This window comes from Pinus tabuliformis, chromosome 5_2 (genome assembly GCF_031772625.1).
Source record: "Pinus tabuliformis cultivar Carrire ecotype Pingquan chromosome 5_2, CPIR1, whole genome shotgun sequence".
NCBI lineage: Eukaryota > Viridiplantae > Streptophyta > Pinopsida > Pinales > Pinaceae > Pinus > Pinus tabuliformis.
The window spans coordinates 709992673-710019741 of NC_142306.1; the positions used below are offsets into that span (position 1 = coordinate 709992673).

The following is a 27069-nucleotide window of genomic DNA, read 5'->3' on the forward strand; positions in this document are numbered from 1 at the left end:
AGAAGCAATCTCCACTACTTAACCTGTAATTGGTAGTGCAGAAGCAATCCCCACTACTTAACCTGAAATTGGTAGTGCAGAAGCAATCCCCACTACTTAACCTGTAATTGGTAGTGCTGGGCTCCTAAGCTGCCATTCATTGCATACAATGTTTTAAGAGTGGGAAAAATTGCAGCTATGACACAGTGGGAGAGAGCCACAACAAAGAGAGAGATAGGAAATGTACACTGTAACTATGCATCACTGTTTTTACACAAGAAAGGTGTATATATACAACCGTGTGATAGCTGAAATGTTCTGCTTCCCATTGATTAATGAAAGATATCTTATTTACAAACAAAATAGAATCAAATTGCCAGTTGTTTGGATGTGAAGCTGTATAATTTCAACACTCGCTCTACAGCTAACATCCAACTATTGAGAACTCTCTCACAACAAAAATAATCTTCCAATATATCTATCCATTAATGGAGTTGGCAATGCGACCGACATCTTACATTGCATGCATCTACTCCTCCAGCCAGAGCTCCCGCATGAGGTTTTAACACTACAATATTTCCAACTCTACTAACATTGCATGAATCTCCTCCTCCTGACAGAATCCTTACATGCTTGCAATAGGTTCACCATCCCCTCTCACTGGTGGAAGGAAAGGTTTACTGTCTGGCTACAACTGCTAATTTCGACTAGGCTAAACCTTCAGGCACCTAAAATGGTTATTGATACTTGGAGGCAGACTGTATTTGCCAAAAAAGCATAATTTAAATTTTAAAATTGAAAGGATATAAAATTACATGTTGTAGGTACATGGCATGCATGTATTCAGAATAGGTCCAAAAGAGATTTATCTTTCTTAGATAAGGCTGAGCCTTTACAGAAGTTACTGATACTTTATCATATGTTATACATATAATCAACTTTCAAAATGAAAAATCCGAACTTGAGATACAGCATTACATTTACAGTGCTTATAGCATTTTGTTTACAGTGCTTATCATAGTGTACAAAAAGTTGTCCAGAAAACAGAGCTAAAGTTCCAGAAAGAGAAATATAGAGTAGCTGTATTTACAACAGAGTAGCAACATTTATATCCCTTGCTGTTCATGTAATTATACTGTGCATTGTAGACTGTGGGGCCAAGGAATTAAGCAGCCAGATACCTGTCATTAAATGGTCGATGGTAGTAAGCATTCCGTTGCTATCTGCCAGGACTTGGTATCCAATGTGATGCCTTCTTTTGATAATGTGTCGGCCTCTCCCTATATATATATGTGATATGGAGAATATGTTAAAAAGAGATTTGATTCTGTTTATTTCAGTCACTACAGGCATGAGACGGAGGTTGTGACATGGCTGCCTTTTATCCATTTTATAACCAATAATCTATGTCACAAGGTTTGTCGAACTTTAACCTTGAGGTTTGAATTTTGGCAAACCTTAAATTTTTTTTGAGGTTCGGCAAACCTCATCGAACCTCGTAGCCATTGATCAAGTCCATAGATCAAAATTCATAACCTCATGTCACAAGTCAAGCTTGTAATTTATCCTTGCAGTTTCCATGTTCGTGATAGCATTTTTGATGTTCATTGATGTTGATTTCTTACTATTTTATCGTATAATTCATTTTGAATTAATACATGTAGATATATAGACGAACTTAATGGCGAACCTCATCAGAAAATTTGAACTCAAACCGAACCTAATCATTGCCGAATTCGAATTCAAATCCAAACCATGTGACATTGCTGGCAATAATGAGGTCCCCAAAGACACGAAGAACAATGACATCTTGCTCAAGTGCATAAATGAGAAGCAACTACAGAGCCATCAAATTTGCATAATTGTTGGTGCTTGCACCAAAACCCATATTTAATCGACATATATGTGACTAACTATGATGAAGAAGAGCTCCACCACCACATGCACGGGGAACTCCTTCGCAGCTTTGTTGAAAAATGCCAATGGCACTGATTTATCAATAGAGACCCCAATATTAACTCTATGATGCTGAGTAGTCTTCGGTTCGGGGAGAAGGTCAAGGATAGCTAGAGCCTGGCCAACAGTGATCAGGTGAGGTTTGAACTTGTCACCGAAGATGGATCTACTCCTAGCCAGCCAAATACACCAAAATCCTAATAAAGGGATAGCTTTGAAATCTTTCACATCTCGATTTGTACTCCATTGCTCCCATGTTTTTGTGAGTGTGTTCCTAAGCCATTGACATGCTGACCCACGCTTTGTAGTAAAAATCACCTAAACAACTTGTGTATTGTAACAAGAAAGGAATAAATGGTTGACAGAGTACTTCTTTGATTTGCATAAATGTTAAAATTGGCAACTAGGGCCAAACTCCATGTTGGTCATCTTATTAATGGCAACTGATATTTTCTTGGATCCCTCTCATCGAGAGGTGTAGGATTGATCTAAAGATCATCCGATTCCGATAAGTATTCATGGAGTTATGAATTTATTTGTGTTATAAGACAATTCGTCAAGGTTGGCCAACAACCAAATAAACCCCTCATGTGCTCAATGTTTTAGTATAAATAGAGGTGCCTTGAAAGTCATTTGGACACACTCACAACTCTCTTGTGATCTCTTCCTCTCCATTCGTTTGGGTTTTAATGGAAGGAAGAATCCCTAAGAGAATATGCTGATCTAGGAGGTTTGCCCTAGCCCTAGACGAAGAGATCTATACGCTGCCCTCATCTACATTCATGGAGAAGAATCTTCGTTGCCCTATGGAGAAGCCCTAATGCAGTCATGGTGAAGAGACCTACGCTGTCCTTACAATCCCTAACGCTGCCCTATCTAACACAACCATGGTAGAAGCCTAAGTACCCTACGTGGAGGAGAAAGAGTCCACATACAACAACCCTAATCCCTAGCCGCAACAAGAAAGGAAGGCTCTAAGACAGCGTGAAGGAGGTTGAGTTCATTAATGGAGGTCGAGATGACTGCTGGAGCAGTGGTGACACATTGGTGGAGGCCGAGAGACTGTAATGACCACATTGTGAAGGATGTCCTAAATGCAACAAACAATAGCATGATATGATATGATGTGGCGGCATGTTGTAGCTAATGTGTGAAGGTTGGTTGGACTGTCATGACCACATTGTGAAGGCTATCCTAAATGCAGCAAACAACAACATGATATGATATGATGTGGCAGCATGTTGCAGCTGATGTGTGAAGGTTGGTTGGACTGTCATGACCACATTGTGAAGGCTGTCCTAAATGCAGTAAACAACAACATGACATGGTATGATATGGCAGCATTATGGCGAATGCTGTAGCATGATGATGGGTATAGTGATGGTGTATCACGACACAATGGTGAGGTACAACACTATGATATATTGCAGCAACGTGATGTAGCAACCGCAAGGTCATGGTGCTGCAATAGCATAGCACATTGGTACAACAGTATGGTACTTGGTGTAGTAAGTACACAAAGTAGCTATGGTGCAACAAGCACATGGGAAACAACATGATGTAGCAGTGGCACAAGGTACAACAATGCCAAACACAGGGACAACAGTGCAGCATAAGGTGCAACAGTATGATGTGTACAACACGGTCATAAGGTCCAGCACGGTGAGGTGCAACATGATGACGAGATGCAACACAATGATAGGTGAAGGAGTCACCTTTAGAGAATCAGTTGAAGCAACATGTCTTCAACTGATCTCATGTATCATCTTCTTGGAGATGGTCTATGCTCTTATCTAGATAAGTCAAAGTGTTGACTTCTATTGTAAATATATTATCTCTCTCTCTCTCTCTTTGCTGAACTATTGAAGAACATATAAGAAGAATTGATCAAGGGTTTCCCCACATTGGGGTTTGTACCTGGCTAGCGCCACATCTTGTGTCCTCTTGTCTTGGCTTGTCTTTTGTGATTTATGTTTATGTTCTATCTGCAGTTTACTTTAATGTTGATGTGATTGCTAATTTGGAAAAGATATTGAGCTAACTATGAAAATTGAAATAAATTGCTCTAAGCATAGAACATACCTAAAATTAACATGGTATTAGGGCTGAGGTGGAAACAATGTCCAAGCAAGAGTGAAAGAGCAATCACCGAAGACAGTTGGGTAAGGACTAAAGGATCAATGGATTCCTCATCCCCCTTCAAATTCACCAAGGGTGAAGTCAAAGCAGAGAATATAATCAGAATGGCACAACGAAAGCTTTTGATGGCCTATCTAAATATCACTTCAATGGAAAGTTCAGATCTAAGGGTGAAAGGAGAAGCAGATGCCTTGGTTGCAATAAGTTCGGCCATTATGCGAAGGAGTGTCTAAATGGCAGGGACACATCACTTGATGGCGATAACAATCATTCCAGGGACATCTTCAATGATCAGAGGAATGACAAGTAATGCAGGTAACAGCCGAATCTTCAAAGAAAGCAAGGAATTCTAGGTATGAAGAATCAAATGTTGTTTTTGATAAGATTAAGAAGCGTTATCTTGTATTGGTCCTCTCCTTTAGATTCTTTGGGAATTTGGCTTATTGATTGTAGTGCTCCAAAGCACTTCAACGGATAGAAGGATGCTCTCTCTAATTTGGTAGAGATGGAAACAATCGTGGGATTATACTTGGAGGCGATGCCACCTATCTCGGAAAGGGTGTAGGAAATGTTACCCCTCAATTCAATGAGGGTAACCCGATTCATTTACAAAATATCTTTTATGTACTTGATCGCAAGAAGAACCTGGTGTCCATTTCAGCAATGGAAGTCAAAGGCTACAAGGTGGCATTCATTGATGGAAAGGTATGTGTTTGAAAATAGAATTTTCAAAGATGATTTTTCTCATGGGTTCAGGGTTGGCAATTTGTATCATGTTGCAGGATGGTCCATTGGGGATCATGTCAATTGACATATCTCATCTATAACACCAAAGGTCTATATGGGGCCCTACCCGATGTGAGTCAGATGGTGACAGGGATGCCTGAATTCAAGAAGAGCATGAAGGTACATGTCTGAGATGTATCGAATGAAAATCTTACAAGGGGACTATTCCCCTTATGTAGCAAGTCCACAGTTTTGGAACAACTCGAAGAGTTTGAGGTTCATGATCGAGAATCTCATGTATACAGGTGGAAGAAAGCCCTCTATGGCTTGAAGCAAAACACCTCGGGCATGGTATGAGAGGATTGATAGCTGTTTGATGAAGCTAAGATTCACTAAGAGTGAAACCGATCCAAACCATTGCTCGAAGGTTGTGGATGATAGACCTCTCACACTGGCACCTTCTAAGGATGACCTATTTCTGACAGGTGCAGATCCTCTCATTTGCAGAAGTAAGAGGGAGTTGGATTCCGAATGTGGAACGGTAAACTGCAAGTCCATGACTACCTCGAGGATCTTAACTTTCAAGAAGTTATATGGTAGTGATACCAAACTAGATTTGGGAAATGCCTCTGAGTTTCATAAACTCATTCACATTGATGTTCTTGGTGAACTTCCATCCAGACATATGTTTTGTAGTTAGCATGATGAGCTAATATATGGTTGAGCCTCATTGGATTGGTGACAAGAATCTTCTGAGATATCTTTGGGGCACAATCTCATGAATTGAGATACACTACTGTAAATGTGAAGCTGCATGATTATTCGAACGTTGACTAGGCATGCAGTGTAGAGGATTGCAAGAGCACTTTTGAGTGCTGGTTCTCTTTGGATTTTACTTTGATATCATGGATGAGCAGGAAGCAGAAGTCAGTTGCTATAAGCACTGTCGAGACCGAATACATAACTACGAGTATGATCTCGTATGAAGCGGCCTAGTTGTGGAAGCTCTTCAGTGAGCTGTTTGTACACATGATGGATACCACCTTGATCTTCTGTCTGTGTCAACTAGGGGGGGATTCAATTGTCTAGGAATCCTGTATCTATGATTGCTCTAGTAGATAGACATCAGATACTACCTTATTAGGGATATGGTACGTCAATGAGCGAGGAGGCTCCATCGCATTGAGAACGATGTACAGGTCGCAGACATTTTGTCAAAGCCCCAGGGAAAGGTCAAATTTGTGACTTTCTTGAATGACTTGGAGTCGTTGAGAGACCCTCTTATGAGGGTCCTGCATGTTGCATGCATTGAGCTCTGGGAGCTTCGGGGGCTTGGGGTACTACTGGAGCAACACGCGACCATAGGGCGACTCACCCTCCCCTAATGGTGCTTTGTGTAAAGGGTGAATGGCTCAGCCTTCCCCTGTGATACCCCGAGGCGACTTAGGGATAGGATGATTAGTTCTCTTGTCGAGGCATCCTACCCATGCAGCCTGGGACTCATGGGAAGTACCTCTCATCTGATCAATGAGCAGGGAAATGGGGTTAGGGACCATAGTAGTACTATCGATGGATGCATCGTTTTATCTACCGTACTCTCTATGCTAGGATGACCTCCATTGATCTGGGATCAATGAAACTAATCTGGAATCAGTATCAGTGGTTTGAGACACTCTCTTGTGATATTGATCTGGGATTAATAAAAGTGACTTCGATTCAGTAGAGCATGGTATGAGACATTCTCGATCAATTCTTCTTCTTCATGGTTCATTAGAGCAGAGCTCAGCAGAGCAGTGCAAGGCACTGATGGCAGAGATAATACAGTCTGGCAGATGGATCAACGGATGGAGTTCTCCCTAGTTGAGAGGGAGTGTTAAAATTGGCAACTAGGGCCAAACTCCATGTGGGTCATCTTATTAATGGCATTTGATATTTTTCTTGGATCCTTCTCATCGAGAGGTGTAGGATTGTTCTAAAGATCATCTGATTCTGATAAGTATTCATGGAGTTATGAATTTATTTGTGTTAGCTGACAATTCGTCAAGGTCGGCCAACAACCAAATAAACCCCTCATGTGCTCAACGTTTTAGTATAAATAGAGGTGCCTTGAAAGTCATTTGGACACACTTACAACTCTCTTGTGATCTCTTCCTCTCCATTCATTTGGGTTTTAATGGAAGGAAGAATCCCCAAGAGAATACACTGATCTAGGAGGTTTGCCCTAGCCCTAAACGAAGAGATCTATACACTGCCCTTATCTACATTCATGGAGAAGAATCTTTGTTGCCCTATGCGGAAGCCCTAATGTTGCCCCATGGAGAAGCCCTAACGCAATCATGGTGAAGAGACCTACGCTGTCCTTACAATCCCTAACGTTGCCCTATCTAACACAGCGATGGTAGAAACCTAAGTACCCTATGTGGAGGAGAAAGAGTCCACCTATAGTAGACCTAATCCCTAGCCACAACAAGAAAGGGAGGCTTTAAGACAGCGTGAAGGAGGCAGAGTTCATTAATGGAGGTCAAGATGACTGTTGGAGCAGTGGTGACACATTGGTGGAGGGCGTGAGACTATGATAACCACATTCTGAAGGCTGTCCTAAATGCAACAAACAACAACATGATATGACATGATGTGGCAGCATGTTGCAGCTGATGTGTGAAGGCTGGTTGGATTGTCATGACCACACTGTGAAGGTTGTCCTAAATGCAGTAAACAACAGCATGATATGATATGATGTGGCAGCGTGTTGCAGCTGATGTGTGAAGGCTGGTTAGACTGTCATGACCACATTTTGAAGGCTTCCTAAATGCAACAAACAGCATGATGATATGATATGGCAGCATTATGGCAAATGCTATAGCATGATGATGGGTATAGTAATGAAGTGTATCACAACACAATGGTGAGGTACAACAATATGATATATTGCAGCAAGTTAGCAACATGATTTAGCAACCGCAAGTTCATGGTGCTGCAATAATATAGCACATTGGTACAACAGTATGGTACTTGGTGCAGCAAGTACACAAAGCAGCTATGGTGTAGCAAGCACATGGGCAACAACATGATGCAGCAGTGGCACAAGGTACAACAGTGCCAAACACTGGGACAATAGTGCAACATAAGGTGCAACAGTATGATGTGTATAGCATGGTCATATGGTCCAACATTGTGATGATGGGTGCAACATGGTGAGGTGTAACATGATGACGAGATGCAACATGATGATAGGTGAAGGAGTCACCTTGGAGAATCAGTTGAAGCAACATGTCTTCAGCTGATCTCATGTATCATCTTCTTAGAGATGATCTATGCTCTTATCTAGATAAGTCAAAGTGTTGACTTCTATTGTAAATGTACTATCTCGCTCTCTCTCTCTCTTTGCTGAACTATTGAAGAACATATAAGAAGAATTGATCAAGGGTTTCCCCACATTGGGGTTTGTCCTTGGCTAACGCTACATCTTGTGTCCTCTTGTCTTGGCTTGTCTTTTGCGATTTATGTTTATGTTCTATCTGTAGTTTACTTTAATGCTGATGTGATTGCTAATTTGGAAAAGATATTGAGCTAACTGTTAAAATTGCAATAAATTGCTCTAAGCATAGAACATGTTAAAATTAACAATAAACAACACCAACTCGACCCTGCCTTTTGCCTTTTTTGTAGAAAATCCGAAGTAGGCACCTTGTTTTCCAATATACCACATGAAAACCTTGGTTTTAGTTGGGCTGGGCATTTTAATCTCCAAAAGCTCCTTCTACCATCCAGCTTGGTCTTCGGTGATGTGATTTGCGATAGGGTATGCATAACTTGATTTTGTAGGGTATTGACTATTTACTAAATTTCTCCAAACTAACTCATCCTCTGCCTCACTTAGACGGATATGGCTCTTTGCCACTGCCCCAGTGTAAATAGACCATGGCTCTTTAAAAACATGTGGAAGATCAATATGATGGGAGTAGAGCCACATTTGTGGATTCAAAAAATTACCTTCCTGTCCAACAATCTATGTCAGCTTGTATAAGCCCCTTTCCTGTAGATATTGTACAAGGTCTGTGGGTAATCTGTAAGGATCATTGCAATCGAACCACAGATCAATATCAATTTGAAATTCTGACCATTACTAGTCTTCCACGCCAATCCATTCTTAATGATAGGGAAAGTGGGGCTGATAGCTTTCCATATAATAGGACAATTGTGTGTTTCTTTATTTGGGGACCTAAACCAATCCTCGATGGTAAGTGGATGGATATGTTTTCGATAGACAACCATTAACCATAGACTTGTAGAAGAAATAAGTCTCCAACTCGCTTTTACGGCTAATGCACTTGAAAAAAAGGAAGATGCTTCAACCCCAGCTGCCCCAGTCCTTTGGGAGCACTATGCGATCCCATTTAACCCATGGAAAAACATATTTGTTTGTAGAAGTGACACATAGAAATTTATAACATATTCACTTGATGTTCTTTAAAATGCTCCTGGGAATCCAAGAGTACACCATCCAATACATTGGTATGGTCTTAAGTACCAATTTAACTAGTACTAATCTGCCCACTGATGATAAACATCGAAAGCACCATACACTTAGCCTTTGCTCCAATTTGCTAAGGTAGCCAGTTCCAATCTGCCTTCTTGTATGAATTTGGTTTTAGACGGAACCCAAGATACTTAATGACTTTGTCCATTGTAGTTAGTTAAATTAGAAACAAGTTTTGAATAAAAAGAAGCCCATCCTCATTTAGATTGAAAGGGGTTAAAGTAGACTTCGAGTGGTTTATTATCATACCTATAACAACTTCAAATAGGGAAAGAGTTTCCATTATTGCAGAGATGTCTCTATGGTAACCATTGCTAAATATGAGTATGTCGTCAACAAATAATAAGTGGGTGATGTTGAAGTTTGGAGCCACAAAGATACCCATAAAGAGATCCCTTCTTTTGTAGGAGACCCTCCACAATCAAAAGAAAGAGAAGAGGGGACAACGGGTATCCCTGTCTGAGGCCATGCTTAGCCGAGAAGAAAAGGGATGCCGACCCATTGATAAGCACATAAATAAATTTTGTGGATATGCAACTCATAATCCACTTGATGAAGGCAAGATCACACCACAAATGAGTGAGGAGTAACTGGATTATAGATAGTTTGCCTTGTCAAAAGCCTTTGATAAATCAATTTTCAGAACCGCCCTAAGACTATGAAGCTCCTCTTGAGCCATGCCTATGGCCTCATGAATCTGTGTCCCCTATGGGAATGCACGTTGTTCTCCTAAGATCACATTAGAAAGAATGGCTTTAGTCTGCGAGGTATAACCTTTGTAATGATCGTATAAATGCAATTGCAGAGTAGGTTTGAAGTCGCCAAAGGTGGCAAGAGAGTCCATCTTTGGAATTAGTGTGATGAAGGTGGTATTGAATGGCTGGTGAATCCTACCAGTAGCCATCGACTCCTCTACCACTTTGAGAAGATCGACGCCAATAATGTCGAAAAGACCAATGAAGAATTCAATAGGCCAATTGTCTGGGCTCGAACTCTTATCCTTGTGGTAGTTGGAGAGAACTGCCAAAAATTCCTCCTTGGAAACCACAGTCATCAGATGATCCTTGTCAACTTCATATGCAAATCTAGGAAAGAGCATGGCAGTCTGAACCACCTCAGCTATAGGGGCTCTTTTAGGGGCCTTGAAAAGCCCACCAAAATGTGAGCATCCTAGGTTTTCTAGATCTTCAAAGGAAGTGTCATTATTCCCTTCTCGGTTCTTTAATTGCTAGATTGTATTACCCATTTTTCTACCTTTTGTGAAATTTTGGAAAAACTTCAGAGTTTTTATCCCTGACCTCTAGACATATAGCACGACTCTATGTAGCTTCTTGGGCATTTAGCAGGCTCTTTTTACGACATTCCAGTCCTACTAGCCTAGCCATAACTCCCTTTGATTCGAAACCTTCGTTGCTTCGTTAGAGATAGTTTTGAGTTCCCCTTCAATGGCCCTTAACTCTTGATTTTCTTGTAATCTTTTTGCCATAGAGCAGGTAATTGAAGCTTGTTTTACAAATTTTATATTGGTTGAAAATTGTGCAGCTGTAGATATAATAACTTTGGGATCAAAGTTCTTCTAGGTGGATCTGAATAAGTCCATCTAGGACTCCTCCTTTACCCATATAACACTAAGCTTGAAATGGCTAGGGGGTTTCTTGCCGTGACCTTTAAGATTCAGAATATAGGAAAATGGTTAGATCCCCCACCCACCCCTATCCATTAACGAATAAGGGGAAAATTGCCCACCGGTTATCTTGTAAGGAGAGACCTATCGAAACGTTTGGCAACCCTGTCCAGTCTTATCTTGTTGTTTCTCCAAGTGGGCTTGAGTTTTGTAGGTGCAATACCTACCAACTGATGAACTCTTAGTAATTAGAGAAATAAGCCGAATTTGGATCTTAATGTGATTTCGGTCCCTAACTTTTAGCATGCCCCATGGAGAAGTTAAGGTCACCTCCCAAAATTAGGTTATTGGTCGATAAGAATGAGGAGCTAGCAAGAGCCTTGCCAAGAAAGAATTTTGTCATGTTGGGGACCATATACATTGAGAACCATAAGGTTAATACCTAGTCCAACATATCAAAAGGAGTGCCCCAACACTGAACCTATACCCCATGAATTGGTTAGATTAACAAACTGAAAATTCCAACCTATTGCCAACCCACTTGCACAACCATTTGCATCCAGACAGGAGAACTCCCATCCTAGAAACAATTTTTTTTAAACATGATAGAATAATGACCTACTCCTCAGTCTCTTGAAGAAGCACCGAAACATGATTAGAAGCAGCTAGTCTTTGAAGAGCTTGTTGCTTGGTTGGGTTGGCTAGACCCTGACATTTAAGTGAGAGAAAGATCATTGGGGAACCTCATGTGAGTGGTGCAACGCTCTAAGGACCCCAACAATAGTGTGTTGTTTACTAGAGGTTTGTTCCATAACAACCTTGTTTTGTGCTGTACGGAGATGCAACTTTCTACCCTAGCCATTTTGTGCAGTGACCAAAAATGAATTATGGCCCAAACCCCTGAAAACACTGGGCTTGATGGATGAGGATAGAGGAAATCAGAGAGGATATTTGGGTTCATATGAGCCAGATTTTGAGGAATCCCCATAATAAGAAGCAAGAATAGGAGATGGATCGATCCTTTCAGTGAAAGTAACAGGGCAAATGCTAGGGACCGAGTTTTGATGAGGCAAGGCTCGCCCATCATAGTACACATTCGAAACATTATCAAGAGGGTCCAAAGCCATCCGCATAATTGAAAAACTACTAACAAATGAGGAAAAAGAGGGGGGAGGAGCAGATGTAGCCATGATAGAAAAACTCAAAAAATGCCTCATAATCCTTTTCCAACAAGGAGCAGTGCCCAACCACCTCCAGAACAACCTCCATCGAGCTTGCACCAGGAAAAGGAATAGACGAAGCACAAGAGGTGATTGGATAGTCGTGGGTAGCTTCAGGAAATCCAATAAATATCTTAGGAGTAGAAGAAGATAAAAGGATAATCTCCTCCCTAGAAACATTGTCCATGCCCCTACGCACCTTGGAACGAAACTTTGACGATCCTACATTTCCATGAAACCCTAACTTGCAATCTCCCACGTTGTACCCACGTGTGTGGCAAAGTTTGCAATGGAAGGGTATTCCTTCGTAATCCAAGGGCTGAGTCCTAGAGAAGCCTTTGTGAATCAACACCATCTCGCTCTAGGGACCCTCTCGAATATCCATTATCACAAGAACCCTAACCACTTTCATCTCATTAGCTTTGATGAATGACATATCCACCTGTAAGCATTCCCCCAGTTGATTGCCAATCTCTGAGAGAACATGGTTAGTTCAAAATTGAACCTTGAGGCTCGGGAGTCTGACTGATATAGGTGCCTTATCCATCTTCTCCCTCGTGGGGTTGAGTAAAGAAGTCCAATGTTTTAATAGTAAGGGGAAGAATCGATACTCCAGTGCTTGTCCATGACCTACTTTACCTCTTTAGAGGATGAGAAAAAAATAATAAACCATCCCCACACTAACGCCTTGATGGATGGCAATAGGGTAAAATGATCCCCCAATTCCTTTTGAACTCAGTATTTTATTGATTGACCGTAATATCGATGCTCGCGAGCACAACCCATGATTGCAACCTCTCTCACCTGAACAACTTGGCGCATCTTTACTTATTATCCAAAAACATATAAAGCTAGCCATTCTTTTCCTTAACATAAGAGTTTTTTTTCTCTTGACAACCTTCGTAAGGTGGGATAGCCTAGGATGGTGTATGGTAGATAGTGAGATGTTAGGTGGATCCTAAAAAACAAGCTGTTGAGTGTTTGTCGATATCGAACAATAGGCCCAAACAAAACTGTTAGGGATCAAAACTGCCTCACGAGTCAAGATTACTAGCTGGTCTATAGCCCCCAACACTTGCGGAAGGGGCATAGGAAAAGGTGGGAGGGAAGAAGCCCAGAGACCCCATAGGACAAGAGACGGTTTGCCCAAGGGCTGACAAAGAGCAAAGATCCCCATAAGCCCGGGGGGGGCATGGGAGTCCAGTGACAATATATCCAAGGATCCCAAGGCAGGGAATGTTAGTCTGCCCAAAGAGACTGCAAAACTATACCCAATGGAGAAGGTGTTTGACAAGTCTGTTGAATGTTGAAGGAAAGTAGTAGGAGTCAAATCTGGTCCTAGAATATCCCTTCCTGCCATGCCCCCTGGATTGCCATGCTTTCGGGGACCAACCCCCAAGACCTCATGAGAAGCAATGTTGAAACCCTTGCTTAGGGGCCTGCCAGAGTGAACCATCGCTATTGTGAACATCCACCCTATAAGGAGACTTGTGAACTTCCAGGTCCAAAAAACCCTGAGCCAAACCAGCATCATTGACAGAACTGCCAGCTGCCCTGACAAAAATGCTCTCTGCCAATGGGTCTTCATGATAATCCACGAAGATATCTGCATTGACAGGGACTGGAAGAGAGGATAGAACACTAGGTAATATGGGTTGATGAAAAGACCAGATGAAGCCTTCCCTAGATATGCCAAAAATTGTCAAATTCAACAGTCCCCTATTTACGTGGGCAGCAATACAAAGTGTATTCTACCTGGTAGTGGCCCAAGAGTCAGTTCTTCCCTATAGTATAGAGGCTCGTGATACAGAAAGCAAGATTTCTTCTGCTCATAGTAGTAGAAGCTTAACACACTAAATGGTTCCACTGAGCAACAGGACACCTGATTCAAATTTGCAGCCACAAAATTGTCTTTTAATGCCTTAATGAAGTGGTAGTTGTTTGCTTGCCTCTAGCATGTTTTTATTTTTTGCATGTCAATGGTATGATACTATGAAAAAAAACAAACCTTGAATTAATGTAGCAAATGAACAGTCACCATTATTGCATTAACTTGTGGAATCATTGCACCACTTTAAAGCAAAATATGAATTGGCTTCATGTTTTATGGGTTTGATGGATCATGGAACAACCCAATATTGCATTATTTCTTCTAAATGCTCTCATTTAAATTGTCGAGGTTGTTACCCTAACTCAAAGATTGATATAATCTGATACAACTTTTGTTTTCCTGTTTCTTGAGGAGATTAATAACATAGGATTTGTGGAATAAGAAACAAACCTTGAATTAATGTAGCAAATGAACAGTCACCATTATTGCATTAACTTGTGGAATCATTGCACCACTTTAAAGCAAAATATGAATTGGCTTCATGTTTTATGGGTTTGATGGATCATGGAACAACCCAATATTGCATTATTTCTTCTAAATGCTCTCATTTAAATTGTCGAGGTTGTTACCCTAACTCAAAGATTGATATAATCTGATACTACTTTTGTTTTCCAATTTCTTGAGGAGATTAATAAGATAGGATTTGTGGAATACTTTACCCTAATTTGCATATTCATAACCTTTTCTTCTACTGTTTTGAAAGTGATTTTTTATAAGATGTTTCCTCTTATCACTGTAGAAAGCATGCCCTTTTCAATTTTGGTAATATTGCATTGGAGAGTACGAAATAACTTGCTTTACCATTGAATCAAGTGCCTGTACATGCTCTTTTGCCAACTTTTGTTAGAACTCTTCGTTATACTTGTATTGCTTCAGCTTTTCTTTAGCTTTGGTTGGAGTCACATTAGGCTGTTAATGACAACAGGCCTGAATTTCATAGGTGGAGCAGAGAGGTTTTAGGATCTTACCAGTAAATTCAGTGACAGGTTGAGGAAAACACAATTGATTAAACTCTTGTGAATTAGCAGCAAATCTTATTTAATTAAACAAATTTAATTGTTACAAATTTAATCAAACAAAACTTAACTGTTAGAATCAATTTACAGAAGTTTACCTTTAATTGATGGTCCAATGTTACTGAGGAGCTGATGTACTGTTCCGATTCTCTAATCCTTTTTTATTCAGTTGTTCATGCAATTCCTTAAATCAGGAGGGCATTTTAAATATTACTTTGAAGTGTTTCGCTAATTCCACAAATTGATACAATCTTTGTATTGTTCCATTGTAAATGGAAGAATGCAATTCAGTGTCATTGTATAAAAGCCAGATCTTACACATGGCAATATTTTATGAGAATGCCAGGAATGATGGTTTGGTTGCAGTCGTTAATCTTATGACGAGGATAGTAGCTAGGATATACAAGGCAATGACTGTTTGCCATCTATCATTTTAGGTACCAATTTTAACTTAAATATTGTTTTTGAGAATGCATGTTTCATGATTAATAATTATTTTGCTCATATGGGAGTTTAGTTGTTAGAATTGCTACTTATGGGCATTTTGTGAGAGATTTCAAATCTAAGTTTGATTGTAACAGGAAAGAATGTCTTCTATAGCAGTAGAATATGTCTTCCCTAGATATTTTTTAAATTATCAAAATAGGTTGCTCTTTGAATAGTCCTGTTAGATTGAAATGGCTGATGTTTTTTTCACTGAATAGAAATGCAAGAGTGGGCAAATCATCAAATTATCCAATTGATCATTCAGATGCTTTTGACACACTAGGCAGTCTTGTTCCCTAGATTGCTGAGAATTGAGGATTACTACATGGGCAGGTTTGAATTCATCTTGGAGGATAAGGTGTATGATGTATCATACAACCCTTGGTTTGTTGAAGCTATGAAGTAGATGCATGTGTGTCTCTCAGTGTCTCTACATGATTGTTATTTGAAATACTTGCTAAAATATTTTTTGTTAAATGTTTGCATTTTGATGCATCAGTGTAAGCACAACCCGTGGTGGTCACAATCCATGGTAGAAATAGTTTCAATTCTGTCAGATTGAGCTCTTAAAATGACGTTATAGGATAATCTGAGGTCGATGTTGACATGTTTGAGAGTGCAGCTTCTATCGATGGAAAAGTAAAGTGTAAATATAGTATGATGTTCCCAAAGACAAATTTTTACTATTTAGTGACTTCATGATGTTCAATACGTGGGTCGAATGGTTGGTTTGCAGATGAAAGGTCGTGGTTGTTCTGTCCTTTCTTGGCTATAGATTTGCATAGGTTGATGTAATCTGGTAGAATAGTAGGCTGATTGTGAAGCGTATGGATGTGTTAGAAGAATGAGAGGTTAATTTGAGAATACTTAAAGTGGACATGCAATATTTGTTATTGGAGCTAAATTGGTTCTTTAGATTGTAACTTTTAGCTGTTGATAAAGCTTGCTCTGGTTTTTGGCATACCAAATATGAGTTAATTGGTCAAGAGGCCAAAGAAACACAATGTATTTTAAGTCTTTAGATAAGTATCACAATAACCTGAATTTTTTTAGCACTTTGTGTTTGGTTTGTTTAGTGCAAGATTTTCGAGTGTTTGATGGTTTTGTATACATCTAAACACACTAGTATCTTCGTTCTAGTGCATAATAATATTTAATATTTTAACATCATTTAGACACTATAGTTAAAAGACATAATAGCAAGAAAAAAATTGTTAGTGGTTCAAAGACAAGTATTGCATATCGTATAGTCACATTAACACAATATTTGTGTTATTATTAGTACTACACAGGAATGGGTTCCCAAGGGTAGGGTATGTTCTTCTTGCTCTCCCCATGCAGGTGGGTACTTCTGTGGGGACATGGAGTATTTAGTATTTTAATGTGATTAAGATACTATAATTCAAAGACATTATAATAGCAAGAAAAAACTGATTGACATTTAACAGACAGGAACTGCTTGCACATCCTAGTGTCACAATGACAAAATATTCATGTTGTATCAACAATGTTGCAAAAGAATGTGGTTTACAGGGTAGGGGATTTTCTCTTTGTGCACTCAGGATGTGGGTACTCAAATGGGATGTTTGCCCACATTCCCTTCGAGGTGGGGGATGCAATGACATGCCATAAAGAGCAACCCCCTCAAAAGATGGGACACTCCTCTCTTGTTTTATCAAAGTCCACTGTTTTGAACCCCCCTGCCCCCGTTCCTGGTAATTACTGGCAATATTAACTTGTAAAAGTGAAAGCTGATATTTTCCTTTATTTTTCTTTTTCTATCCGCGTACTTCAATTTCTGAGTCTCTGATTTTACTTGTTCCAGTTGGAAAGTTGTTCTAACCTTATTGGACTTCATATGGAGAAGTTTTAATTTCGTACCCCATTTGAATTTCAAAAGACTTATTAGTTTTCAGGATGTTAAGCCTGATATGATTGCAACTTTTCGACTCACTCTTACTGAAGTCAACTGTTTTGAAACACCCCTTCATGGTCATTGTTGTTATTATCAAATTCTTAAAGTAAATGTTGATATCCTCCTCTATCTTTCCTTCTCTATCCTTGTACTTAAATTTTAACAAGAGTGGCTCTGACATCATTGGACTACATACGGAGAACTTAAAATTTCATATCCCATTTAAAATTCAATAAACTTAATGGTTTTCAAAATTTTAGGATTGATAGGATTGCAACTTTTTAATTGGATTCTATCATGTATGAGGATATAGATAATTGGACTTCATATGGAGAAAATAGAATTACATATCCCATTTAAAATTCAGGAGACTTAATGGTTTTCAAGTTTTTAGGATTGATAGGATTGCAACTTTTCCATTAGATTCTATCAGGTATAAGGATATGGAATTGGCATTTAATCAAAAGCAGCAAGTCCTATTTGTACCTTGATGTTGGTGGCACTGACTATTTGTTAGGCCCCTATACTACTAGTGTAACCCCTTATTGTTATTAGTACAACCCACTTATTATATTTATGTACCCATGTAGTGCCCATATTGTTACTATTGTGCCCCATAGAAGCCCACTATTGTTATTATTGTGCCCTTACATTATTATTGTTATGTCGGCTCTGATTATGTTATGACCCCTTAGACTCCTATATATAGAAGGAGGTCTTTTCATTTGTATCATTGAAGAATTGTTCATTTATGTAATGCAAAGGAGGTTGCCCCCTCGAAGAGGCTGAATTCTAAGTCGTTGATCTATCTTTTCTATCTTTTCTTGAGCTGGTTTCATAACACTATTGAACTCCCATATCACGATTTCAGCAAAAATTTTCCCACACTCAATGCCAAAATCACCAATTATGCATGTTAAGCCTTTTCTACCATATTTTAAGGCTTGAATGAAGTAGTTTCACCAAGACTAGATGTTGATTAATGTCTATAGAGAATACAAATAGAAGCAAAGGATAGATGAAGAGGTTGAGGGTGAAATTGATGATGAGGATCCCAATATAAGTGATGGTTTTGATGACATGTGGTTATATGTTGTAGCATGATGTTTTTTTGACTCTAGCGGCCATTTATAACCTTGATATCAATGTATTTCATTTTGGATATTTATTGTGATTTGCATTTGGTGACATTTTGCTCGATTAACACTTGGTACTTATACACTATATACATGAGAAAACTCTTCATATTGGTGTCTAATGGTTTGGATACACATTCAAACTTTGCATGTTTTATGTGCATATTAGTAGACTTGTTCACTAGCAGGTTAAGATTTGATATTGGTCGAACCTTAATTGGTTTTGATTTTGATAACTTTGGTTACGTGCAATAATGAATGTGATGGTGCATTGTTGTGTAGATTTTGGTGAATTATGTTTTAATTTTCATATATATTTTAATTTATATTTCTAATTATTTTGGGAGGGGTCCCCTTATGTTAGAGAGCCCAAAGTCCCTAGTGATTTCCCTAAATTTGGGGAGTGCTTGCACATGTCCCTTGGATGTATTTCTTTGCTATTGTGTTCTCATGTCCCTGAAAGGTGGTGGAGTATTGGTTATAAGTGGGATGATATGAGCACATTTAGGTAGAATATTTCTATCCCTAATCTATAGAGCAATCGCTTCTAGACCAAATATTGGATTTTGCAATTGATGCAGGTTGTGATATCCTTTTGATAGCATTTTTTAGTCTGGCTGGTGGGTAACCAAACTACAATTAAGGCATACACTATTTGCTTACATTTTAAAAGAAGACATATGCCATACTATTGTTGTGATCTGTGATCTTTAGTAATGTTCCTTTTGTGTAGAAGGCAGGTTGCAACTGTTCATAACAACTTGAAAATTACAATCATTATTCTACTCTTTATGTATCTTTGACCTACTTTTGTGGTCATTACTAAAAATATCTTATCTTTTTTTTTTCTTTATATCTTATTGCATCATTAAGCTCTTCTTATCTATGCAATTTTTCATGTGTTATTTCTGTTCCATGATATATATTGCATCAATATCAAAGAGTTTGTCAAATTTGAACCTCGAGGTTCAAAATTCGACAAGCCTACAAAAAATTTTCATGTTCCTTCCGGTTCACTTATGCCTTAAGTTGCTATTCATTGGATTTCACTTAACCCCAAGTCATGTCATTCATCAGATTTGACTTCTACCCTAAGTCGCCACATTCATGAAGTTCAAAATTCGGTGTTGAATTGCCAATTTGCCAATTGAATGGATGATCATTAACTCACACATTGAATTATTGGTTGAATAAATGAACAATGAGCTTGTGTTGAAATACCATGGAAGCCATGATTGTTATATTTTTCTTCTTTCTAGTTTACAAATGCTGAGGAATAACCCTGGGTACTTCCTCTCATTTCAAGGATGGTACACGGGGTAAACCCTAGATTCCTTAGGGCATAAGGCCAAGTTAAAACATGGCTTGAAGCCATTACAATAACACACACATTATGAGCTCTACATGTCACTTATGGGAATAGAATCTAGGTGGGGAGGACAACACTCCATCCCACCACTCGGGCTAGACCCAATTGACAACTATGAGGGCTAGATGTGCTAAGAGATTAGTGATCGATTGACACCACAGTTGAGTTATTCATTGATTGTATGCAAGTAAATCACTCACTAAACTACTAATTAGGAACACATTTATTGCTATATTAATCTATGCTATATATATATTATTTATGAGATAAGTTATTTATATGATATTATAAACTTAAATAGTAATATACTTTTGACATTGGTATCTTATTATTTTGTTATTTTTTATTTTAAAGTAATAGATATAGCTTATATATTAGTTTAACATACGTAGGTTAGTTTATAAATGATCTAACTTAATGGTGAATCCCATCTGAACCTTATCAGGAAATTAGACATCAAATCAATTCTAATCATTGTTCATCCAATACTCAAAGCTGAACTGTGTGACATAGCACTGCACCAGAACAACCATGCAATTTGATTGTGCTTAGATTTATTTGAATTGTGGAGACCAGATCTTACATTCTGTTTAAATCCAGCTTGCAATAATAGAAGTGTGGGCTCCATTGCAGAGATGGCTGTCTTTCTTATCTATTTTGTCGATTGTATGAAACTTTAAAGTAAAGTGCTTTATGCTAATAAATATGCTGTGTTTGCCAATTTGCTGTTATATTTTTGATTTAATTTTGTTTTCCATGATCAAGATTGGGCATAAACATTTTTCTACTGTCCATCTTTTATAATCAGATAGTGAGTCGATACTTCTTAATCATTAGCTTGCCCTGTTAAATGTGGCTGCAGGCTTCTAAAGTTGTGTATGTGTATTATGCCTTTAACTTTTTTTGAAAGTGCATTATATTAAAAAAATATATGTAAAAATGCTCAGTTTGGAATATATGTTCAATTATTTAATATTTATACGTAAACAAGCTTAGTTTTGATCATATGTTCAACTTATTCATATTTGTGTAAAAAAGCCGAGTTTGGAATATATGTTCAATTCTTTACTGTTTATATGTGAAAAAACTCAGTTTGTCAGTTATGTTAAATTTGGAGATATATTGAAGGATTTATCTGCATAAATCTAGGAGTTGTGATATATGTCGTAATCAGTGTTGTAAAAATACTGATTTTATCATGATAAAATCCTGAAATTGCAATATCTTTGCCTAGCGGATGTTTGCCAATTTTTACCGTTATTTTTTTCCGATTTTTATGGTATTTGAGATTTCTGGATCCTTGCTGATTTTATCCCGACTCTGATGTTTGCAACCTTGGTCTTAATCAAATTCAACCCGACACTTGTTGTCAATTCAGTTCTCCTTTTACTTGTTAAAATCAATCTCAAACGCATTTAGCAAAATTATGTTACATGCTCAGTGTTTAGTTATATGACAAACATCTGCAAAGATTTATCACAAGTGTCCAATATGTGGTAGATTTAGTTTTCACATAGGATTGTCTTTGATAATAGACCACTTGAACAAGACCTAACATATCTATAAACACAGATTGAGATATGCATTCTCATATTCATGTTATTTTTTGACAAGCCAGGAAATCTCACACAGATACACATCTACTGTATAAATCTTGAGATGCGAAGATAACCGAGAAAGAAGGAATATAAACATTGTTACTGTTGTGAAGTTTGAACTGCTGTTTTATGTAATCATTTTTTCTTGAGTTCTTTTTTTTCTTAACCTATGTAGCAGAGAGTTTTGGGGATGGCTGGAAATCACTACCAAGTTTCAAGGGGATGAGCAGAGATGGTGATAACAAAAGATAATTAATATTAATTTTTTTGGAAAATTTAGAAACAGAGATCAGAGATTGTGGGACTAGGATTTGACTCTCTCTCTCCCCCCCTATATATATATATATTGAGAGAGAGAGAGAGAGAGAGAGAGAGAGAGAGAGCGAGGAAATTACATTTTTTATATGGAAGGCCTGAAAGAAATGCCTGAATGTGGGCATTGAAGACCCTCTCACACCCCAAAAAAAGACATAGGCTACAATATCCTGTGAAACATGGGAGTCGGAACTTTTTCTCCCGCCCTCCCCCACACATTACAAAAAGATATGTTAGGTCAAATCTTGATACTGTATGGTATTCCAACATCCATTATTTAGACAATATTTTTCAGGGTTTATATGCCAAACTACCGAATATATATTTATCTTGGAGAACCAGGGCCTTATGAGCACCAGTTTGTAATGAGGGTGGTTAGTTCTCAAAATTATCAAAGCATATCTACTCTGTGTTTGGTGAGAAACATCTAGGAGATGTGGGCAGGAGTCTATCCTTGGGGACACTTCCTTAAGTCGCCCCTGGAATTACCAAGGGACATCTTTCTTGTTTTTGTTGAAAAATATCTAGGTAATGTGTGAGGGAGTCTGTCCATAGAAACACTTTTGAGCAGGGACTTTCCCTGGCATTGCTCGAAGCTCTGCTGGGATGGGAAAATGTGAGGTTGCATCCCCAAGGGAGGCCGGGATGGATTCCTGTGCAACATTGTGCCTTTTCAATATAAAAAATAAGCATGTATGATAAACTAAGCCTCTTGAACCCGCTAGTTCTTGCTGTTCTTAACTGTTAAGTTTGTTTTTGATCAACCCAAGCATTAATTGTGCCAATCCTGTGTACTTCGAACAATTGCTACTGATTTAGCGTCTCTGTTTATTGTTCACAAAATAAATGCTGGTATACTTCACGTTTATTTGCTTGTGTCATAGGTGAATTTTCTTTCTCAAAGTTTTTCTTTAAGTGGTACGTTTTGTCCTAGTTTCACCTTGAAAATGGATATATCCTTATCAGTGTTTTATTAAAATTGTATTATTCTCCCTGTTGTACACGATTTAGTGGAATTCCTCCTAGTGGTTAGTCTACCAACATGAGATGCCATCGTGCAGTTGGTTTGCAGTCATGTTATACATTGCTTGGCATTCAATTTATGAAGAAGATGAAGACTAATTCGTTAATGGATAGTTTGCTAAGCAGATGAAGACTTTGTGTGTTGCTAAAGCAGATGAAGACTGGGAGTGTTGCTCTAGTTCTGTGTTTAAACATTGGCGTGGATCCTCCAGACGTTATCAAAATTTCTCCATGTGCTCGGATGGAGTGTTGGATTGGTAAGCTTTAGGCACACATATCTGCTCTTGTATGATCACTGGCAGCTTAGTTTTTAATATAATTCTATATCCATTGAGAAAATTTGAATAAATTTCATGTTATCTAGTCAAAGAATGAAGAAGATAAATGTTTGGTTATGATGGATCTCTCTCGAGTATGCGTTACATCAAATTAGAAACTAATTGATCTTTTTTGCAGTTGGATGACTTTTCTGGATTTACCTCCTATCTCTAGTGATAAATTTAGCTATAATGTATTTCTGTCTGTAAGCCTCATTTTGTTTAAGGTTGAACCATTAGGCATAGTAAACAAACATAGGAGAGGAGCTCAGAAAAAAAGAATTACAAGTCTGTACGTGTATATCAACAATACCTTAACAGCCACTCTGCTATGTATCAATAATATCTATTAACACCAATGTTACATTTATCGTGATCGCTAATTTGTTGCCAGGGGTTCAAAATTTAAATTATTGGCAATATTGGGGAAAATATCAGGAAACATAAAAAATACTAAAATAATGATTTTTTTTTTTGTTGGTTTTATTGTCTTTCTCAATGTTTTAACTTCTAAAACGACATCAACATCAAACAAACACATTTCCACATAAATATGAAAAATAAAATTGATATATAAGATGTATAAGATGTCAAGTAATACATCAGACATCGATACTGATCAATGATTTTGCTTGAGTGAAGTGTCCATTTTTACTAGGGTCATGAAGGAGGAGCTCAACAATCAATGCCACCAACATTGAGGTACATAGAGGGATTGGTGATCTTGATTAAATGTTAGTTCCATACCCTCATACATCACATAATGTAGTAGAGACGTTGCAGTCCCGCCAATGCTGAAATCCTAAAAACTGTTAAGTCTGCTGGATTTTGAGTGGGACTTAAAATTCTATTTTCTCCATATGAAATCCAATGATATTGGAACCACTCTCAAACATCGGGAGTCAATTAATGGTTATGTTAAAAATTTAAGTAAATGGATGAAAATGAAAGATGGAGTAAAAGTGAAATTTACCCTTAACTACTAGGTTATGTATCTCATGACATGAGTCATGGGAAATGAAAACAATAGATTTCCCCTGGTTTGCTTGATGGAAATAGGCAAAGTATCCTCACAGCTCAATCCCCTAACACACTTTTAAAAGATTAGGGTCAAAAGAAGAAAAAACAACTGTTAGTAAGTTGAAATTGACAGAGACAGGGTGATAATTTCGAAATCATCGCAATAATTTGAAATTATCATGATAATTTCAATAGGGCAAATTATCATGATAATTACTGCTGATATTATCGCTGAGGTTTGTTCTGGCTATATTATCGTGATAATTCCGATAATATCGCGATAAGTGCAACACTGATTAACACCATAACTAGTAGATTCACTTTTAAATTTCTTACTTCAATACTTAAAACTTCATGGTTAGCACTCACAATGCAGATTGTTCCCTCGCCATAGGAAAAATTCATTCGCATCCCAACTTTTCCTATTTTATCGGCAAATGGCTTATTGGAAAATTCAAAATATGAGTACAGAAAGTATTTTTGCCTGCTCTAGGCATTCAATAATGGCTGTTATCATTGCATTGAAGTTAATACATCTTATATTGCCCTCAGGTAACTTTCTGATATTGTTGCTTTTTCTTTGCTCAAAAGTTTGGGTTGCTGTGGGTGCTCTATTGGCACCTTGAAACAAGCTCTTGTATTCATGGGTTTGCTTGATCACTTGTCCATGTTAAAGGACACGGAAAGCCTATTGTAGTCACCAATAACCATTTACGGCTTATCCATTTCTGTGGATTATTCTATGTAAATGAATAATACAGATATCTTGCAGCACCCTCCCAAGCTATCCATTGAGTAAAGTTTTTATCTGACTTTGTTAAACAGCTTGTTTGCAGTACCCTCTCAAGCAATCAATGAGTAAAAGTATTGTCTGACCTTGGTCTTTTGCATGTTCATCATCATATTTTCTAAGGGTCCCTGGGTTTGATAGTTTAGTTTTGGGGCTCTCCTCATTTCTGTTATTACGAATTGGGATGGTATATATGCTTAATTTCTGTTATTACGAATTGGGATGGTATATAATATTATATGCTTAGTTGTGATAGTCTTTGTAGCCTGTAACACCTTTTGATTACACTAATCCAGTCATATAAAAGGGAGCTATAGGATGACTGACAGTTATGGCCACATGGTCAAGTTTCAACAGCTGTGGAAACATAGCATAAAACCTGTTTCATTATATATGGTTATGGGACTTTGGAACCATATTCCTGTTGGGTTTTGTGATTTTGGAACCTAATCCCAGTAATGATGGCTTGCATGGAAGTTATCCCAGTGGAATAACTTAACCATTGGATAATGCCTTCCATTCCTTTCCTCTAAAAAAGCCCGCCTTCATTTTATCTTCTTTATACCTGCCTGTAAAACAAAGTGATCCCTGTCCTGGTTTTACCTCCATCTCTGCTTTTATTACCTTGCTTATTCATGCTTGTCGTCTGTTTTAGTATTTACACAATGACCTGAAAGTGATGACTAGAACTTTGATCTTACCCCTGATATGTGATCTAGAATGCAACGTATTAGCTGCCCTACATATGCAGCATGAGAATAATGATATGTGAACCATTATGATGAGAATAAACGAGCTTTCACTTTTACCACAATGAAACCTGTCTGGACCTCTATTATCAGCCCTACATATGCAGCATGAGAATAATGATATTTGGACCATTATCATGAGAATAAACGAGCTTTCACTTTTACCACAATGAAACCTGTCTGGACCTCTATTATCATGCCCCTCATAGAAGGAATGCACTGAAGGATGAACTCAATAGTAAATGAGACAGTATGCCCCAAATCATCTCTTGCCCCCTTGATTGAGCTTGCTGCCACATTCCTTTTATTATTATGAATTGGTAACCAATTTTTGTGGAACCTTTGACCTGAATTTTCTGTAAGTGATACATTTTTTGAGGTCGAATGAGTGAAATGCTACTCAAGTAATTGAATCTCTGTATGTGATCTGTCACTTGAGAAACGATAAAGTCTTGTGTAAATAACAAGTGGAAAACCTGTACTTTTTTTCCCGTTAAAAACGCATCATTAGAATGTATGTGCAATACCCTTGATATAGTTGTAAGAAGATGAATATATAGAGAATGTTCAAGAAAGACCATACTTGATGAAAATGATAATAACTACAATTTGACGACAAACAAATATTGTCCTTACAAAAATACTTCATTGCAGTGGCAGAAATCACATTTACTATTTTTTTGGTTGTATCTTAATATTATTATATATTTAAAAAAAGCAATGCAGATTATCCTGTCACCTGTTCTTGGAAATGGAAATTGTTACCCATGCCTTTGGGTTGCTAGTCATTCAGTTGATAGATTTAATTCCACTCAAATTTTATCACACACATGATTGGATAACAAAGCACAATATTGAGTACAAAAGCATTAAGCAAAATTGTATAACACCATTTTTTTCATTCGTAAGGCAATCACACCTATTGATGAATCCATTTTGACCTTGATTTTTAACATCAATAAGTGTACTTTTGGCTATAACTGTTTGACTGTTTAGTGCAATGTGTTTTGAGCCGATACTTCATCATCAGGGAGCCAAGCAGAGTAAGATTGCTGTTGCAAGTGTGCAAGAGGTAAGCATATAAATAGAATGGATTATAGAAGTGACCAAAATGTAGAAAGAACAAATTATGAACGTTTAGAATTTTTAATGAATGAAGGGATGGGAAAACATACAGAATAAATAAATAAAAAGGAATTAGAAATTAAACCAAAAATATTAAATAAATAGATAATAATACAAGGATGAATCACAAAATAT

The 27069-nt window shown here is 37.9% G+C and overlaps 1 protein-coding gene across 8 annotated transcripts in view; it reads left to right on the top strand.

The window, feature by feature from the left end:
- The window catches only part of RAPTOR1 (Regulatory-associated protein of TOR 1), a 119443-nt gene that overhangs the window by 4262 nt on the left and 88112 nt on the right, over positions 1 to 27069 (top strand). For 7 of the 8 annotated variants that reach the window (XR_016261837.1, XR_016261835.1, XR_016261833.1 and 4 more), the window contains exon 2: positions 23088 to 23190. Coding sequence is in view for 3 of the 8 variants with exons in the window: in XM_089436898.1 (XP_089293024.1) it covers positions 23088 to 23190 (103 nt within the window). In the remaining 5 variants the exon portion in view is untranslated. Of the gene's footprint in view, positions 1 to 23059; positions 23191 to 27069 lie in introns of all 8 variants that reach the window. The other variant, XM_089436897.1, reaches the window with a different exon arrangement.